At 43.5% G+C, this 17979-nt stretch overlaps 1 protein-coding gene and 1 long non-coding RNA gene across 10 annotated transcripts in view; one reads left to right on the top strand and one right to left on the bottom strand.

Moving 5' to 3' along the window:
* The window catches only part of LOC106732426 (uncharacterized), a 35995-nt gene extending 35645 nt beyond the window's left edge, over positions 1–350 (bottom strand). For all 5 annotated transcript variants that reach the window (XR_016347879.1, XR_012897650.2, XR_016347877.1 and 2 more), the window contains exon 1: positions 226–350. This is a non-coding gene — a long non-coding RNA (uncharacterized LOC106732426). The remainder of the gene's footprint in view (positions 1–225) is intronic.
* TRNAU1AP (tRNA selenocysteine 1 associated protein 1) lies at positions 338–17171 on the top strand. Of its 5 annotated transcripts, XM_075909042.2 has the most exons (11): positions 338–477; positions 1500–1597; positions 2821–2920; positions 4286–4338; positions 6302–6433; positions 8996–9115; positions 11086–11248; positions 12061–12094; positions 15404–15484; positions 16436–16576; positions 16679–16816. In XM_075909042.2, the coding sequence occupies exons 1-10, from the start codon at positions 451–453 to the stop codon at positions 16549–16551; spliced, it is 924 nt and encodes a 307-aa protein (XP_075765157.1). In that variant the 5' UTR covers positions 338–450; the 3' UTR covers positions 16552–16576; positions 16679–16816. The 5 variants fall into 5 exon arrangements, with proteins under 5 accessions (XP_075765157.1, XP_075765156.1, XP_075765160.1 ...); XM_075909041.2 differs by lacking the exon at positions 16436–16576 and having other exon boundaries at positions 16679–17171; XM_075909045.2 differs by lacking the exon at positions 15404–15484.
* Positions 17172–17979: the final 808 nt, after the last annotated feature.

The following is a 17979-nucleotide window of genomic DNA, read 5'->3' as shown; positions in this document are numbered from 1 at the left end:
CACCCTCCCCCCTCTCCAGCCCACCCCACCCCCTTCTGCCCCCCTCTCCAGCCCACCCCCGCCCGCCCCTTCTGCCCCCTCGCACCCCCGCCCCCCCTGCCCCCTCCCAGCCCACCCCCGCCCGCCCCTTCTGCCCCCTCCCACCCCCCTCTCCAGCCCACCCCCGCCCCACCCCTTCTGCCCCCCCACCACACCCCACCCCTTTCTGCCCCCTCTCCAGCCTACCTGCCCCCCCTTGCCCCCGCGCTGCGGTCGCTCCTCCCGCCGCCAGGGCGCGCTGTGGGCGGATCGGGCCCTGCCTGGCGGCGGCTCCGCTCTCTGTGCCCGGCCGGGCCGCAGGAGCAGGCGGCGGGGCGCGCGGCGGCCGGGGCGGGCTCCGAGACCCCGTGAGGCGGCGCCGGCGGCGGGGCCGAGCGGGAGCCCGAGCCCGCCCGGGCCTGCGGGAGCAGCATGGCCGCCAGCCTCTGGATGGGGGACGTGAGTGCGGCGCGCGGCGGAGCCACGCGCGGCCCGGGCCCCGCTCCGGCCCCCCGCCTCCCCCTCTGCCCCACAGCGCCCCCAGCCCGCCTGCCCCGCCCAGTGCCCCGCCGCCCCACAGCGCCCCCCACCGTCCCCACAGCCCACCCGTGTGGCTCCTCCTGCCCCACGGCATCCCCCGCCCCGCCCCCCCTCCGCCTCACAGCGCCCCCAGCCCGCCTGCCCCGCCCAGTGCCCCGCCGCCCCACAGCGCCCCCCACCGTCCCCGCACAGCCCACCCGTGTGGCTCCTCCTGCCCCACGGCACCCCCGCCCCGTGCTGTGTCCCCCTCTGCCCCTCCGCCCCACAGCGCCCCCCACCGTCCCCGCAGCCCACCCGTGTGGCTCCTCCTGCCCCACGGCACCCCCCCGCCCCGCCCCGCCCCACAGCGCCCGCAGCCCGCCCTGCCCATGTGCGGCTCCTCCCGCCCCATGGCGCACACAGACACTGCCACCGGTCCTTCTCCACAAGTGCAGTGCCAGCCCTGTATTCCCCGGACACACACTGCAACCTTCTACCCCAAACCGCCCACAGACCCAGTGCCACACCCATCCTCATGCTACAACTCCTCTACCCCCCCCCAGTGCAGCCTTCAGGTCCCCCACCCTGCTCTCCCTCGGTGTGCCACCCTCTACCCCATTGCACTCTGATAGTGTCACTTCCTACTCTCCTTCCATTCCCCCCCCCCATCCCACACAAGGTTTGTTCCTAAATGCCTCTCACCTGTGGCTGTTCCGTCACAGAAAGGCCTCTGCCTCTCTAAATCGTTATCCCTCACTTCCCCCAGAAGTTCCACTTTGAAGACCATCTTGTTGGGACTGGCTCTGTGCGCCCCTGCTGGTTTATGGTTGTGGGGGTTGGTCCAGGCTGGGTGATACTGGCCCTTCTTACTGCTTTTTTATTTTAAGTGCATAGGAATAGTAATACTGATGTATGTGTTATCCCTCCAACTCCCCTATCTAATTTCAGCCTTCTCTTTGTAGCTGGAGCCATATATGGATGAGAACTTTGTCTCAAGAGCCTTTGCCACCATGGGAGAACTTGTTCTGAGTGTAAAAATCATCCGAAATAGATTGACAGGGTAATCATTTATCTTTACTGTCAACTCATTTTAATTATATATGCTTGCTTTTAGATTGTCCATTTACAAACCACAGACCTCCTGGTAGCCTTGTCTTCGGTAAATTGTATTCCCTTACATTTCCCACCATTGCTACCAACAGAGCAGCCACACTGGAAATAATGGTGGAGAAAGCTGCGACCAGTATTTGAACAGGTTTATTTGAATCCTTTATTGCTGTGTTTCTCAAACTGTGGGTCCCGACCCTGTGGGGGGTCATGAGCAACTTAGAGGGGGGTTGCGGTATCTCAGAGTTTGAGAACTCCTGCTATGTGATCAGACTAGACGATCGTGGTGGTCCCTTCTGACCTTAAAGTCTATGAGTCTATATTGCATTTGCATGGACTTCTGTGCTCACTTCTGAAGATAGTGAGTGCCATGTAGATGAAGTAATCTACCCCATGCCCCATACTACACAGTAAAAGATGGAAGACCTAATGTTCTATAATAGTTAAAATGCAGGTTGTCTTAAGGTACGCCATCCTCCTAATATGTCGCTGGATTCAGCTTACCTTAAGTCGAAATGCTGCGATGTCTATGCTAGACCAGGAAGGCAAAATATGTAGCTAGATTCAGTTTACCTTAAGCTGAGCCACCGTGGCATCTACGCTGCGGGAGGTCAACAGGAGCACACGCTCCTGTTGCCTTCCCTGACTCCTCGCAAATCGAGGCGTACCAGATGTCAGCAGGACCTACCCTCAGCATTCGATTTGGTGGTCTACACTAGACCCGCTAAATTGAACACTAGAAGATTGACCTCCAAAGGGTCGATCTTCTCTGTAGTGTTGACATGCCCCTCGTGACCAGTCTATACTGGTGAAGCTGCACCATTATTAACAAAGGTGGGAAATATAAAAAAAATAAAAAATTACAGTTTAGCCACAGTCTTGCTTAGCTCTGCTGGCTCTGTAACTGGAGAATGCAGCTGACATGGCCTTGTGGGCATTCACTTATTGGAGATAATTTGCTGCTTAGTAGCTTCCTCTGTGAAAGCTGAAGTTGACACTTTGAAAAAAAAATGTAGTTCTAATTTCCAAATAATGATTATAGGAAATTCCTCACCCTCTCTGTGTCCTTCAGAGAATCATAAGAATTGCACTTTTCCCAAAATGAATTCTAAGTTGTGTAATCTTAAAACTCTTTCTCTCTCTCTCTCTCTCTCTCTCCGGTCCTCCTGTATTCAGAATTCCAGCAGGCTATTGCTTTGTAGAATTTGCAGATCTGGCTACTGCAGAGAAGTGTTTACACAAAATCAATGGAAAACCGCTTCCTGGTGCCACACCAGTAAGTAAACCAAATTGACTAGTAGAGGAGCAGAAAGAGGGAGGGATAGAGAAAAGGGAACGCACAACAATTAGCAATTAAGATAAGCAGAATAATCAGCAAAATGGAAGTTCTTGTTTTCTTTAGGAGCTGATGGATATGAAATATTCTTCATAGTATTCTAACATTCTTCATAGCAATGTCTCTGGAAGAGTTTCATTAATTTTTAAGACATATGCCTATTTCAGGGTGAATGGATGGGTAAAATGTATGTAGCAGCAAATATTTGCATTTGTGAATTTCTGATTCTTTGTAATGTTTTCCAATCATGACAAATGAAAAACCAGGCAATGAGAAGGAAAAAGCAGGCTACGCATTCCTAACCGCTATGCAATCTTTTACCAGCACAATACTAGCTGATTGCTTTGCATAGAATAGGACATCTATGTGCATTGAAATGGAGCTGAGCTTTCACTGAATTTTGAGTAACTTTGGTTTGCCAAAAGAAGCATGAAGTTCAAGCCTCACATCATTCTTGACCCTTATCAACAAAAGTTACTCAAGTCCAACTACACAGAAATGCATATCTGAACTACATAAGCAATCTAACATACAGAGTATGGCACTTCATTAAAGTGTCTAGAAATGTTATGTTTGAGGATTTAGTTTCCAATGTGTCAGACTCTGCTTGGTTAACATTCCTGTAAGTTACAGTTCTCTAAATTTGTGTTCTGTGTTCTATTTAAAAACACCAAATTTCCACAGAAGGTCTTATTTAATGGTGATTTTTTGGTACTTTAGTTTTCTCGTCTCTCTGGAGATATGCAAATGAAAGACCCTGGTGTGTTTCCCAGTCTTCTGATAGCCCATTAGAATATTTTTGTAGTAAAGGCAGCCCAAATATCTTGGGGGTGGCCAGGTGGGACCTGCTGACCCGGGCTCAGATCCTCAGCTGATGTAAATTGTCTTATCTCCATTGAAGTCAATTTACATCCTCTAAGGACTTGCCCTATAATGCTTTAGCCTGCAGACTAGGGATGTAAAATCCTGTTTAATGATGTTTAAAGGAGGTAATAGCTGGCTGGGATGGAGCGGCCCCATTACGACCCAGCTGGAGCAACCCCTCCTCCTTGGAGAGGGACCGCTCCAACCGGTCTGGAGCACCCCTACCCACAGCGGAGCAAGCTGCTTCAGTCCCAGCTGGCAAACCTTCGTATCCCTACTTCAGACCTGACATTGTTAAGTATTTAACATTTACCATTATTAAGAAAAGGGTTTAAAATTAGCCTATTATAACTCACTTTTACTAATTGTCATTATAAAAATATTCTAATGTGAACCCACATGGTTTTATGTATTGTCAGTTTCTATTTATCCTTGTTTCAGGCAAAGCGATTTAAACTGAACTACGCAACGTATGGAAAACAGCCAGATAACAGGTAAGTGTTCAGTATTCAAACATTGTTCTTGTTTGTTTGTGAGTTCCCTTGCAAAAGAGTATTCAGCGTGCAAATCAATATATTCACTATTGCTGGACCAGCTCAGCTCTTAGCAATACAGAGTAGCAGAGTTTTAAGTAGATGCATACAGTTTAAATCGTAAGTGCCGTTCTGGGTGGGCAATGCCAGGCAACAAAACAATAACTACGGAACTATACTGCTTTAAAGTGTAATTAAATACAGTGGTGAGTTTACGATACAGTGCATTGCCTTAGCACCTCCCATGCATCTCAAAAGTGCTTCACAAAATAAAAATATGTATGCATTGTGTATCTAATGTCATAAATGTGCCTGGCTCTTTAAAATAAAGAGAGTGTGCCTGCTCAGAAGAATTCACACAACTGAAGCTAATGGAGGGACTGAGGAATATATACAGGGTTGACAACAATAAGATTCTGTGGTTGCTTAGGTGAGTGATATTTGCATCTTAGGGGTTACATTTTTATTTTTAGACTCTGATCCATAAGCCTCTTTGAAGAAATGCATTTTGAGGAGGGACTCAGAGGTGAGGGTCAAAGCATGGCTCATGGGGTCAGAAAAGGGGTTCCAGCCATGTAACAACAGTGTGATTAATTCTTGCAGTCACCCTATGTGGTAGGTATTAGCCTTATGTTACACATGGGTAGCCTGCATTACTGAGAGTTAAATAACTTGCTCAGGGGCATGCTAAAAGTCTGTGGCAGTCAGAAGGAAAACTTGCTCTCTTCACTCCATCCTAAACACTTGAGGGCTTTCTATCTTATAAATACATTTTAAATTGTACCTATTCCAAACCTAACATTCATTCCTGTGGGAGGACGGGAAAGAAAGGCAAGGTGTCTTTTATCTCCAGAAAGGTATATTGTGTTTAAGAATTTCAAGAGTCAGAACATTGCCCTAGTCCTGCAAGCTCTTTAAGCATGAGTAGCCTCACGGACTTCAGTTGCACTACATATGTGCTTAAATATTTGCAGCATCAGACTGATTGCAAATAAAGGTCAGTAAATAGGGAACTAGCAAACTTATAAATGAGCTATTACCCACAAATGGATAGTAATGGTTTGAAAAGCTAAAGCAACACAAGTGTTGAGAGTTATTCTGAAAGAATTAATCCACAAATTTAATTTAAAAAATGGTATTGTAAACCTTAATATGAAGTGAAATTAAATCTCTCTTTCACTGAATTTTCTTTTTATTTCTCTGGTATATAAATGTTGCAGTGTTGAAAACACAAGCCCAATGCTATAAACTAATCAAGAGAGAGAGAAATTGTATGTAAGTAAAAAGTGAAATGGAGCAGTCTGGTTTTGCTGCTCTGAGAAGGAAAATATAAGCAGTAAAAAAAAATTTAAGTTTATTATCTAAATTTCCAGTAATAGGGATGTTAAAATGTCCTTATTTTTGTAAACATGTTTACACGAGGGGAGCAGGCGGGAGCTGGTGCTTGCAGGGAGCCAGTTTTTAAGCTGGCTCCGCATGAGCGCCAGCTCCCGCCTGCCCTCCTCCATCCCCAGAGGCACCAGTGAGTGCGTGGGGGGGCAAGCAGCTCATCAGGAGCCAATATACATGGGGAGCTGGCTTGAAAGCCAGTTTCCTGCATGTACTGGCTCCTGCCTACTCCCTTCCCCCTCCCGTGCTGCTGCCTCTATATCAGAGGCAGCAGTGCGGTGGGTGTGTGCATGTAACTGTGAGGGTTAACCGATGAGCCCAGGCTCATCAGTTAACCATGTACACAGGTACGTGGTAACATCTCTAGCCAGTTACATAGGTAAGGCTTTTAAAAATAATATTTATATCCCCATAGTCCCATTAACTCATGCCACTTAATAATCAGAGCTTTTGGATAGTTTTCTGCTCTTGTTCGTATCGTACTGTTTGGTTTATTGCTATTAATAAAATGTATTCTGTATTGACTCCTTTTTAGTCCAGAATACTCACTCTTTGTGGGAGATCTGACCCCAGATGTGGATGACGGCATGTTATATGAGTTTTTTGTTAAAGTTTATCCATCATGTAGAGGTGGCAAAGTTGTTTTGGACCAGACGGGAGTTTCCAAGTAAGTTTTCCCTATGTCTTTCTCTCTGCTGCTTCGTGACTTGTGAGAACTTTTTGAGAGAGAGCCTATTTTCTCCAACTCTTAAACTTTGCCTCTTTCCAAAGACAGTGAGGGAAAAGAAAAAGAAATAATTGTGTCAGTTTTGCTCTGGACTTAACACGCCAGATCACAACAATGAGTTTTCTGTATTAAATATTCAGTATGTCTGTTTTCTGCTATTCATAATACCATACTTTTGCAACTCTGTATTAGATCTGTGTGTGTTTTTATTAAAAATGTCTCTCTCTGTAGGAGATTTTCAAAAGCACTTACGTGATTTAGGAACACTAGTACCTTTTGACTTTCAATGAGAATTGGGCTCCCAAATTCTGTAAATACTTTTAAAAATCTTCCCCTGACTCTTTAATGGGTTGGAATGTTTTAGGTGTTATAGAAGCCAGATACCAAACAAAATGTATTCACTATCCAAGTATGTTGTAGCTTAACCCTTATTTTCAGATTCTGGAAATGAGCTATCCAAAATCTGAAGTCTGTCCTTTTTATATGATTAAATAGGCACCATAAATGTACCATTTTCCTTTCTGTTATGTTTTTTCAATAAAAGCTCTCTCTGCTCAGCGCTCACATTTAAAATCAAAACATGTTGTTGAGACACGTGAATGTCTTGGCTTTATGTCTGGGGAAGACTGCTCTTGTCAGATTCTCTTCAGCTGTAAAACCTTTCCACCATCTCCAACTAGGGCCTGAACACCACACATTGCAGTGGTTTTATATTACAGGTGTAGTTTAAAAAAAATGGTTTTAGTTGATCAGTGCAACTTTGTATGTACACTTAAATCTATTTTAAACATGACTTACATTGGTTTAGCTTGCCTCTGTACTAGGGATGTCAGAGAGTAGACAAACTAAACCAATACTAGTAAATAACATAGCTGGAGTTGAGGTACCTTAAGTTGAGATTAGCGCCATCTCCACGGCAGGATGTTGATGGCAATCGGGGAGTACTGGCATCAACTGGGGGCACGCTCAGCTTTTATTTGGCAGGTCCGTATTAGGGATATGAAAGGTTAACTGGTTAACCGATAAGCATTACCCTAAATGGGTAATGCTTACCAGTTTTGGCAGGGGGCTTGCCGTCTAGAGAAGCCCTTGTCCACAGAAAGCCCAGGTGCTCAGCAGGCAGGGGCTGCTCCAGCGTCCAGAACAGCCTCTGTCCGTGGGGAGCTCGGGTGCCCCACAGGCAGGGGTTGGCAGAGCCAGTCTCAGTGCTATGGACTATGGATTGCTCCAGCCAGGCTTAGTAGGTTAACCAATTAGGTCAACCGAATGATTAACCAGTTAACTGATTAACTGGGATTTTACATTCCTGGCATTTTATTTAGCGGGTTTAATAAAGATTAGGAGATTGCTCTCTAGTGCAGTTGGTATAGACGTGGCCTTAATTAATCAATTTGTAGATAAGCCCAGACTTTCTTTCCCTACCAACATCCTCTCTATCTGGATAGACTCTTTCTCTCACTCCTAAGTCTGTGATCTTTTTGTCATGTCCAGAGAGGCAGCCCAGTCCACCTCCTGCAAGCTGGCACTATTCAGTTGTGTGCTGCTGAATTATCTCTGACTCACTACAGCATCTAGAGCCCACTCTTAAAGCCTTTTCTACGCTAGGAAAATGTTCTAAATGTTTTCTGCTGTTGCCAATTCTGGTTCTGCTCTACTGGCGTTAGTAACATTGTGTTACTTGTGTTGAAGGGCAGCTGGCTGCATGCCACTCTTGTTCAAGTGAGGCTGTCCAGCACAGATATAATTAATATGCCCAGTGTTTCTAATGCTGGCAGAGCAGTGCAGGTATTCGCCCCAACAAGAAATTTTGTAGAAAAGTTCCCAGTGTAGATGGCTTTGACTAGGAATCCTGTGTTAATCCATCCTGCAGAAAAGGCAAATTCTGTGCATCACAGCGGGGCCGACTTTAGACACAAGTGAAATCTATGGTTGCTTATTAACTTGGCGCTGACTAAGAAGCTGTCCTGGATGGCTTTGATTTCCCCCTTCCAGTCCTGCCAGATGAGGAGGAAACCTGGTCTGATTCTTTGTCTCCTCTTCCCTTCATCTCTATGGCTTGAGATAACACAGATCAAATGCCTGATCCTTTTTCACAGTGTCTATACAGGTGCCTAAGAACTATCTTCTCCCTTGCACAACACCCCCGTCCAGGTTTTTAGCTCCAGTGTATCTCATGCCAGTTCCATTAAGAGCCCCAAAAATCTGCTAATACAAGATGGGTATTATTGTTCTGATGCCTTTGAAAATACTGCAGTACCTCAAACACTGCAAATAACAGAAAGTTGCTGGACTAGGGAATCCAACAACTGCTAAATCCCTGCTAAAAACACATGGACAGGATTTCATTTTTGTGTTTCCATTTGCCTGGTAAAATATTCTCCCAACTCCATATTTTATTAGCTATAGAGGATTCCTAAATCCGGGTGTTTTTTGTCTCAAACATCTGAAAATGCCATGCCTTTTGCTTTAGTGTGATACGTATCATTCCATGTCTTTCTGCAGAGGTTATGGGTTTGTGAAATTCACGGATGAGCTGGAACAGAAAAGAGCCCTGACAGAGTGCCAAGGAGCTGTGGGATTGGGCTCTAAACCTGTACGCTTGAGTGTGGCCATACCAAAAGCGTAAGTATGAGAGCAGATGAGTGTTTTGTAATAATTCTCTTTTCTGCTCATACTTTATATTTAGCAACTGATGTCTGAACATAATCTCTGTAGATGCATTTGCATAAGCCTGTCTGATTTGTAAATAGTTTTAAATCTGTTTTTAAAATAAAATGTAAAGATCAATTTAAGTTAAACTGAATTATGTGAATGTTAAAATTGGAGTTACTGTACTGAAGTTCATTAAACATTGATTTGGACTGTTTGACTTTTTTATTACTCTGTCTTGTAGTGGTGAAAATCATATACAATAAAGAAAACTGAGCTTTTCATACCTGTTTGATTTTTGCTGCTTATCTACATATAGGAGGTCACTGTTAGGAAGTTGAGGACTGAAGTTTATATTCTGCACTTCAGAAGATTGTGTCTTACACAATATGAATAGAGAGATCTGATATTTTTACTCTTTGAAAAGTGTGTGGTTTGGATTTAAACATTTCCCTAAAGATCTAGCAAGCCAAATTTTATTATTTTATGTAGTCATCCATCCAGTGCTTTCAGTGCCTATCCCACACAGTAAAATCACAAAACAAACAAGGGAAAGCCCATAAGAGTCTCAGATAGCCACACTATACTCGTGTACAAGAATTCCTCCACTACCACCAATGACATTTACTAGAAACATGAAAAATAAAGGTTAATCTGATTTAAAATGAACAGTCTAATTTCTTTGTTCAGCCTAAGTGAAGTGCAAAAATTAAACCAAGACTAAACATGTTTTGACACCTTTGTTTTAATCTTACACTTCAGTAAGAATTTCTGGTTTGTTTCTTTTTTAAATAAGATTTTTTTTGACCTAACAATGTCCCTCTACATTAAAGTAGAAAATGATCTAACATTGTTTGAGTCTTAGGTAACCAAAGTTTGGGTCACTTTCCATAGCAATATTCAGTAGCTAGTAAACTATTTGGAATGGGGGCCATCTTTGATCTGTATCTGTACAGTGCTTAACACAGTGGGATCCTGATCTGTGATTAAGGCTCCTAGGCATTATGGTAATACAACTAATAAATACATGCTCTCCAGTCAACTTTTCAGTGTTCCCAAAACTCTTAGGAGTTAATGAGGGAAAGGGGTCATGCTGTAGTGATAAAATTTTGTTTGCTCTTTACTCTCGCACTCTTTAATTTCTTAATTAAGGGTATTTTCATATGTGAAGTAATGTTTTCATTTTCAAGGAAATTTTTGCACTCTTCCTATCCCCTCTTTTATTTTAAACCACATTAATCGGGAATTTGTAAAACATTGTTGTATGGAAAGCAAAGAGAATTTGGCATATTCACAGACCATTTGAATGCATATCATAAGTGGTCTGCATATCACATATGATACAGCACAGAACTGCACCTCCCCCTCTGAAAGGAAGAGGGCAACCATTCATTACACAGTCTGCTGCACACTGCTTGTGAGGGGAAGTTTTGCTACAGAGCAGGATATACTCCTATTGTGCAATGCTTTCAGAGGTCTTCAGCACCCACATACTGAAAAAGAAACCTCTGTTTTTAAAACCCCAAACCACCCCCTTGAGTACGCCACACAGTACTCCGTGTATCTCTGCTTTATCAGATCCTCCTGGTAGGGATTTGAACCCTGGATTCCAGTGAGTCTAGGTGTTCCACACCTGATGCTCACAGTTCTCAGCTGGTCCTTCTCCGACTCTTTAAAATTGTATTACACGAATCCAGTAGTAAGAAAGCAAAGTGTTCTAATAACTAAAATAATAGTGAGAATGGAAAACCAACCCAGTCCCTCCCACAAATGTGTGAAAATGGGGGAAAAACCCACCCCCAACAAAAGTCGCATGATACATTTGAAGGATCCTGAGGTCCACGGTGTTGGAAGGAGTTGTGGATCAAATCACGTTACTCATCTGGGTTTTTTTTTTTTTAAGTCTTCATTGTTTGTAACTTCTTTCTTTTCATTTTTTAAAGTAACCGTATGAAGACAGTGGAATACAATCAGATGTACAGCTATAATTATAACCAGTATTACCAACAATATCAGAACTACTATGCCCAGTGGGGATACGACCAGAACACAGGCAGTTATAGCTACAGCTATCCCCAGTATGGATACACACAGAGCACCATGCAGGTAGGGACATGGCACTATTTTTTTATATTTCAGTAACCTCTCAGGACAAAAGATTCCAAAGCATTTTACAAACAAAAAGGAAACCTGTTTTCCTGATTCCTTGATCTTCCTGCTGCATAGGGAAGTAAAGCCAGCTAGCAAACAGTTGGCTGATACTGCAGCCTTCTGCTTTCTCTTTATGGTGGGGAAAGGGGTCAGAGCTTTATAAAGGGACCTGTGTTATGGCTGGGGGAAAGATACCTTGAGTATAGGCACAACGGATAACACTCTTAAGTCTGTCTTCTGAGGAGCCCACCACAAACACTGTGTATGAACATGCAATACTGCAAGGATTCCAGGATGTGCCGCATCTTTTAGACCTACATGGAATCTCAGGCTTGGTCTACACTATACCAGGAAGGTCGGCTTAAGATTCGTAACTCCAGCTACGCAAAATCCATAGCTGGAGTTGGCTTACCTTAAGCCAAGCCTTGGCAGTGTCCACACAGCGAGAGGCCGACGGGAGCAAATGCTCTTGTCAGCTTCTTCTTCTCCTGGCAAAAGGAGGTGTACCAGACGCTGGCGGGGGCTTCCCTCAGCATTCGATTTACAGGTGTATACTAGACCCACTAAATCAAACACTAGAAGATTGACTTCTAGAGCATTGATCTTGCAGTAAGTCAGAACCTAATAGGACTGGAGCCAGGAGCTTGGGTTCTAAGGATTCTACCTTAGTCTGTCCTTGTATGAAAGTGCCAGTGTGTGGCAGCAGAGATGTTTTCGGGTGCAGTAATATATTTGTTGCCCTGAAGATATTTTTGTTGCCCTTGCAGACATATGAAGAAGTTGGTGAAGATGCATTGGAAGGTATGTGTCTTTATATTCAATCTGCATGGCAGCTGGCTGTTTTCATTATATTGATACAGGGTTTTCATGGATTGACATTTAACACCTGCATTTAATAACCTGTAATTTTTAAATAAATTTGGGTTCATTAAAGTTGCACGCAGGTGGTGTGAGCATGTATGGTACAGACTTCCTACAAAGTCCCTTACACTGCTCCCTTATTTCCATCTTGCTATTCCAGTCTTGAGCCTTGCTGGGTCGCAGACTAATTGTCTTGGCTAACATTGAGAGGATTGTATGGAGTAGTGCTTATACCCGTTGATTCTTGGAAATACGAACTAAAATCATGTGGAGATCAAAAGATGTTGTCCTTCCTTTAATAAATCTTCCTTGTTGTAAAACCATCACAGATGTGTATTCTGTTTGTTCAAGTTTTTACTATCCCTTTGAATTTAATTGGGAAGCAGCAACAATTGTGCGCTGTTTACTCTGATAGTCATGAGCTGAGTATGCAACTGTATAAGATGTCTCGCTCTCTCTCTTAAATGTATACTTACAAAAGTCAGACAGCCAGATCCCTGACTATGACATCACTTAACTGGAAAGCTCTTTGTTTTTAAAAATATTTCATAAAATAATTTCTCTTTTCTGATATGGTGGAAGTAATCCATTGAAGTGCCAGTTAGAGTATCAGTGCTGTGGGGGGGTTCTTGCTGACTAAACTTACTTTATTTAGAGGTTGAATTTTATACAAAACTCAAAAATATATTATCTATTATCCTAATAACAGTTCATGTGATTAATTTTTCAAATATTATCTGCTCTGATTAAAATTCAGCATTATTCCAATCTAATTTTTACATTTTTATGGTCTGTTTTCTTTTTTGCTTTTCAGTGGATCAGTCAGCTTCACTTCATACTCTGACTCATGCACTAATGTGATGCTTGTGCTAGCCTGATAGTGTAATCTTTGGGTTGCAAATGTGACCGGTAATATTAAATCCAAACAAAAGGGGATTTGGGATTTCTTTTAGAGTGGAATGTTTTTGGGGTTTTCTTGTTTGTTTTTTTCATTGTTTTAACAATCCAAGTATAAACTTAACTCAACTTCATAGGTCCAAGTGCTTTATAAATGTTTTCTGCAAATGTAATTTTCTCCTATTCATATCTACTTCACAGGGCTGTTGTGATACTTGCTCAATTCATGATGAATTGAACAAAATAAATAGTACCAAGAATCATTGTGATTTTTGGAGACTTTAATGTCCCAGATATAGATTGGGGGACAAGTGCTATGATCATCATAGGCCCAGATACTCCAGGATGTGATAGCAGACAGATGTTTTTACCAAATATCCATGAACCAATAAGAAGTATTTTTAGCTTTAATTTTAGTAAACTGTGAGGACTTCCTAGAAGAACAGGTTGTAGAGGAAAGCATTGGCTTGAGTGATCATGAAACAATTCAGTGTAATCTAAATAGAAGGTTAAAAAAAAGTAAATCTGCAAGTAGGAGTCTTGATTTCAAAAGGGTGAACGTTTTTAAAAAATTGTTAATTAGCGAAGTGGACTGAACTGAAGAACTCCAAGAATCTGAAAGTGGAAAAAGCTTGAAATTACTTTGTCAAAGTTGCAGAAACTATTTTGAGCCTGCACCTCAAGCAAGGGGGGAAATTTTAGAGAGGGGTTGCTGATTTAACAGGCATCTCAAACAGGTTATTAAGAAGCTTCAGTGGGTAGCCAGGTTAGTCTGTACAGGATAAACTTTAAAAAAAAATGGTCTGGTAGCACTTTATAGACTAACAAAACATGTAGATGCCCAGAAAAGCTCATGATACCATCTACATGTTTTGTTAGTCTATAAAGTGTTAGCAGACCATTTGTTGTTTTTTTAAGTTTAGGTTATTAAGAGAAAGCAGGAAGCCTCCAAAGAATGGAAGAAGGGATGGATCAGCAAGGAAAGCTACCTCTTGGGGTCGGAAAGTATAGAGGAAAGGAAAATATAGAGGAAAAAGTGAGAACTGCCAAAAACCAGTCAGAGCTGGACCTTGTCAAGGAAATTACAAGAATAGTAAAAGGTTCTTTAATATAAATACAAAGAAAACAAGGAGAGAAGTGGGACTGCTAAGCATTGGGAATTGAGTCAGTCAGTGCTTTTTTTTGTATTTTAAAAAAAAATGCTTGTACTCCAGGGGAAAAGTTGTTGAGCTCTGACTGGAGGTGCTAGTACTGCATCTGGAGGTGCCAGTACTGCGTACCTGGCAGTATTGTCACAAAAAAAGCACTGGAGTCAGTGTTGCCTGTAAGCCAGTGGAGTGACAAACTGCAGGCCCCTGGGGAAGGTAAGGGAGGGTGGTGGCTCTGTGTTCCTCCAAGGGGCAGGTCCAGAGGTGGGAGGGGTGGGGTCAATGCAATCAGCCCTCCCTGCTGCCTGGAGTGCAGTGGGCTTCCCCCTTCCCACAGCCCTTAGCACCGCCCAGAGCACATGGCACTTGAGCAGCATTTTAAAGGGCTTGGGGCTCCAGCTCCCACTGCTGCTACTGCAGCAGTGACGGCTGGAGCCCTGGGCCCCTTTGAATTGCTGGGTCCTGGGGCAATAGCTCCTTCCTCCCCTCTTCCCCCCCCCCCCCCCGGCCATCAACGAACCTGTTATAAGCTGAGCACTTGGTTGGCCACCCAGGAGAGATTCAGATTAGCAGAGCACTCACAGCAGGCAGCATGTGTTTCTAGTGGTGATGCACAGCCACATGTGCCTCAATGCACATAGCAAAATATATTTTGCACATGGATGGAAAAAATTAGAGGGAACATTGCGGGGGAGGTTAAAGGTAATCTAGGTATGGCCTAACACCTAAAAGGAATACTATGGCTCAGTTTTTCATTAGATTAGTGAGAAACCTGTGGATGGTAGTAGGGTGGCTAATGGGAATGAGGATATGGAAGTAGAAATTACTACATCTGAGCTGGAAGCCAAACTCAACAGCTTAATAGAACCAATCTTCATCCAAGAATATTAAAAGACCTGGCACATGAAATTGCAAGCCCAATAGGAAGGATTTTTAATTACTCTAAACTCATGGGGTGACTGGAGAATTGCAAATATAGTACCTATGGAGGCGGGGGGAGAGCGCCAAAAACTACAGGTTCATTAGCTTGACTGCAGATTTATGCAAGGCTTTAGAACACACTGTGCAAGAGAGAGTAGTTAAGGACATAGGGGTAAATGATAATTGGGATAAAATACCACCTGGTTGCCAGACCATCTTGATTTCTTTGAGAAAATAAGTGATTTTCTAGACAAACAAAATGCAGTAGATCTGTTCTTTCTAGATTTCAGTAAAGAATTTGATACAGTTCCATATGGGAAATTATTAAATTGGAGAAGATGGAGATTACTCCAAGACTCAAAAGGTGGGTAAGGAACTGGTTAAAGGCAAGATTATGGTGCATCATGTTGAAAGGTGATCTGTCAAACTGGAGGGAGGTTACAGTGCATTCTCTCAGAGCTAGAGAAAGACATACATGTAATTAGTTGATCACAGGGTGACAGAGCCTCCAATATGATGAAGCTGTGAAAAAGGCTAATGCAATCCCAGGGTGCATCAAGTGAGGGAGAGAGCAGGGGCCTTGTACCATTATACAAGGCCCCTGTGAGACCTCTTCTGGAATGCTGTGTGCATAAATAAAGTCAGACTGGAACACATGCAGAGAAGGGCTACTTGGCTGATCAAAGGGATGGAGAACATACTTTCCAAAAGGATACTTGAGGAGTTGGCTTCTTCAACTAAACAAAATAAAGGTTGAGGGGAGATGTGGTTGATCTCTCTAAATACAGCAGGGAGGGAGAAGAGTTATTTAAGTTAAGGGCCAATGTTGGTATAAGAACAAATGGATATGAACTGGTCATCAAGTTTAGGCTTAAAATTAGACTGAATTTCTAACCAGGAGAAGAGTGAAATTCTGCAACAACCTTCAGAGGACATTAATAGGATGCAAAACACTAACTTGTTTCAAGACTAAGTTTGGTAAGCTTGTGGGGACGATATAATGAAGTTGCCTGCAGTGGCATGGTGTATGGCTCCTCCATGACAGCTGTTGGCAAATACCTTCAGACAGGACACTAGATGGGGAGGGCTTTCAGTTACCACAGAGAATTCTTTCCCATGTTTCTGTCTGGTGGGTCTCGCCCACATGCTCAGGATCTGATCATCAGATCTGGGATCTGGAAGAAATATTCCTGAGGTCAGACTGGCAGAAACCTTACGGGTTTTTTGCCTTCCTCAGCAGCATGGGGAATGGGTAACTTTCTGGTTTGAACTATAGTAAATGGTGGATTCTCTGTAATTATGTCTTTACATCAAGATATGAGGACTTCCCTAACTCAGCCAGAGGATATGGGCCTTTTACAAGAGTGGTCGGTGGTCTCTGATGTGCAGGAGATCAGACTAAATTATCATGGTGGTTCCTTCTGTCTGTGACTGTAAAGCACTTTGAGATGCTCAGGTCAAAAACTCTTTGCATTTTGTTCCAATAAAATTTGTATTAGTTATTTGTAAACATACTTTGTATATGAACCATTTGTGCCTTATTTCTTTCCTCCTTTAGATCCAATGCCTCAGATGGACGTAAGTGAAGCAAACAAACAGTTTATGGAACAGAGTGAAGAGCTCTATGATGCCTTGATGGACTGTCACTGGCAGCCTTTGGACACTGTCTCTTCAGAGATTCCAGCCATGTTGTAGCCTCATTGCTGAGGCTCTGTCTCCACGCGTCAAACCAGCAGGCACCAGACTCCTGTGCTGCACCTGGAACCTGCGGTAGTGAAGGGTTGGCCCCCCTTTCACTCGGGTCTGACTCAAAGTAAAGGAAGACTGTGGCATTTCCTGTACACAATGAGTCTTGGAGGAGCATCATGGTAGCTTTTATTCATGGTGAAAATTAGAACTGCAACAGTTTTATTCCTTTTGTCTTGAAATGAACTCTTAATACTTCTTGGGGAATTGTAATTTATAAACTTTAAACAAGATGTCACAGGGGAAAGGCACTTCCCCAATGTACAATAAAAACATTGGTCTTTTAAGTAAAATTATTCTTTGCATTTTGGTTCCCGCCCTTCTCTGTTTTGCTACCCATTTTACTATCTTCTAGTCACACAACTGCTTACAGTAAAGGTGATTTTTTTAATAACATAATCACCATTCAAATGTTTCAGCACCTCTGCACTGAATGGGCAAAGTGGCTGTACATCGCAGGGAAAAACATACAGCTGAAGGCTTTTGTTATGCCTTATCTATACACCAATATAGAGCTACCAGGCATCTAGCATGGGGATTTTGGCCAATATGGATAGGGAAGGTTTTTTGGGAAGTGGAGAGAATGAATATGAGGATCATTTATTATAAAAGACTAATGCACACTAGCTAACCACTAGCATAATTTTGCTTGCCTAGGTCTTGACATGTGTGAAGAATTTCTCCCGGACTAGTTAAAGAAACAACTTACAACATTGCTAACAGCAATCACATTTAGATATGGTTCCATCTCCTACAATCCCATTGTTGTGGGCCAGCCTTAATGGTCCATTAAGAGTCTAGACCAGGTGTCTCAAACTCCCAGGCCATGGGCCAGTCCTGGCAGGAGCGATTGTGCAATCCGGCCTGGCACTCCCAGCAGGCCAGGGGGGGCCTGTACATTATCAGCTGCCAAACCCCGCTCCTACCCCTCATCACTCTGCCCTTTCCCCCCATGACACCTATCCCCTGAGCACGCAGCTTTGGGATCACAGGGGAGAAGGCCTGGCACCACACGGCAGCAGCGGTTGCACCTCCCTGCAGCAGCATGAGCTGCGGGAGAAGCGGAATGCACTCGCTTCGCTTCCCCTGCAGCTCCTGCCACCAAGGGGAGTA

The sequence above is a fragment of the Pelodiscus sinensis genome, chromosome 26 (genome assembly GCF_052426305.1).
Source record: "Pelodiscus sinensis isolate ZL-2025 chromosome 26, ASM5242630v1, whole genome shotgun sequence".
Taxonomy (NCBI): Eukaryota; Metazoa; Chordata; order Testudines; family Trionychidae; genus Pelodiscus; species Pelodiscus sinensis.
Note: the sequence above shows the minus strand (reverse complement) of the source record. Positions and strands in the feature narration are given on the sequence as shown.

Coding starts and splice junctions, on each gene's coding strand:
- TRNAU1AP (XM_075909041.2), top strand. CDS start 451: ATGGCCGCCAGCCTCTGGATGGGGGAC. Junction 478..1,499: donor CCAGCCTCTGGATGGGGGAC/GTGAGTGCGGCG, acceptor TTCTCTTTGTAG/CTGGAGCCATATATGGATGA. Junction 9,116..11,085: donor AGTGTGGCCATACCAAAAGC/GTAAGTATGAGA, acceptor CATTTTTTAAAG/TAACCGTATGAAGACAGTGG.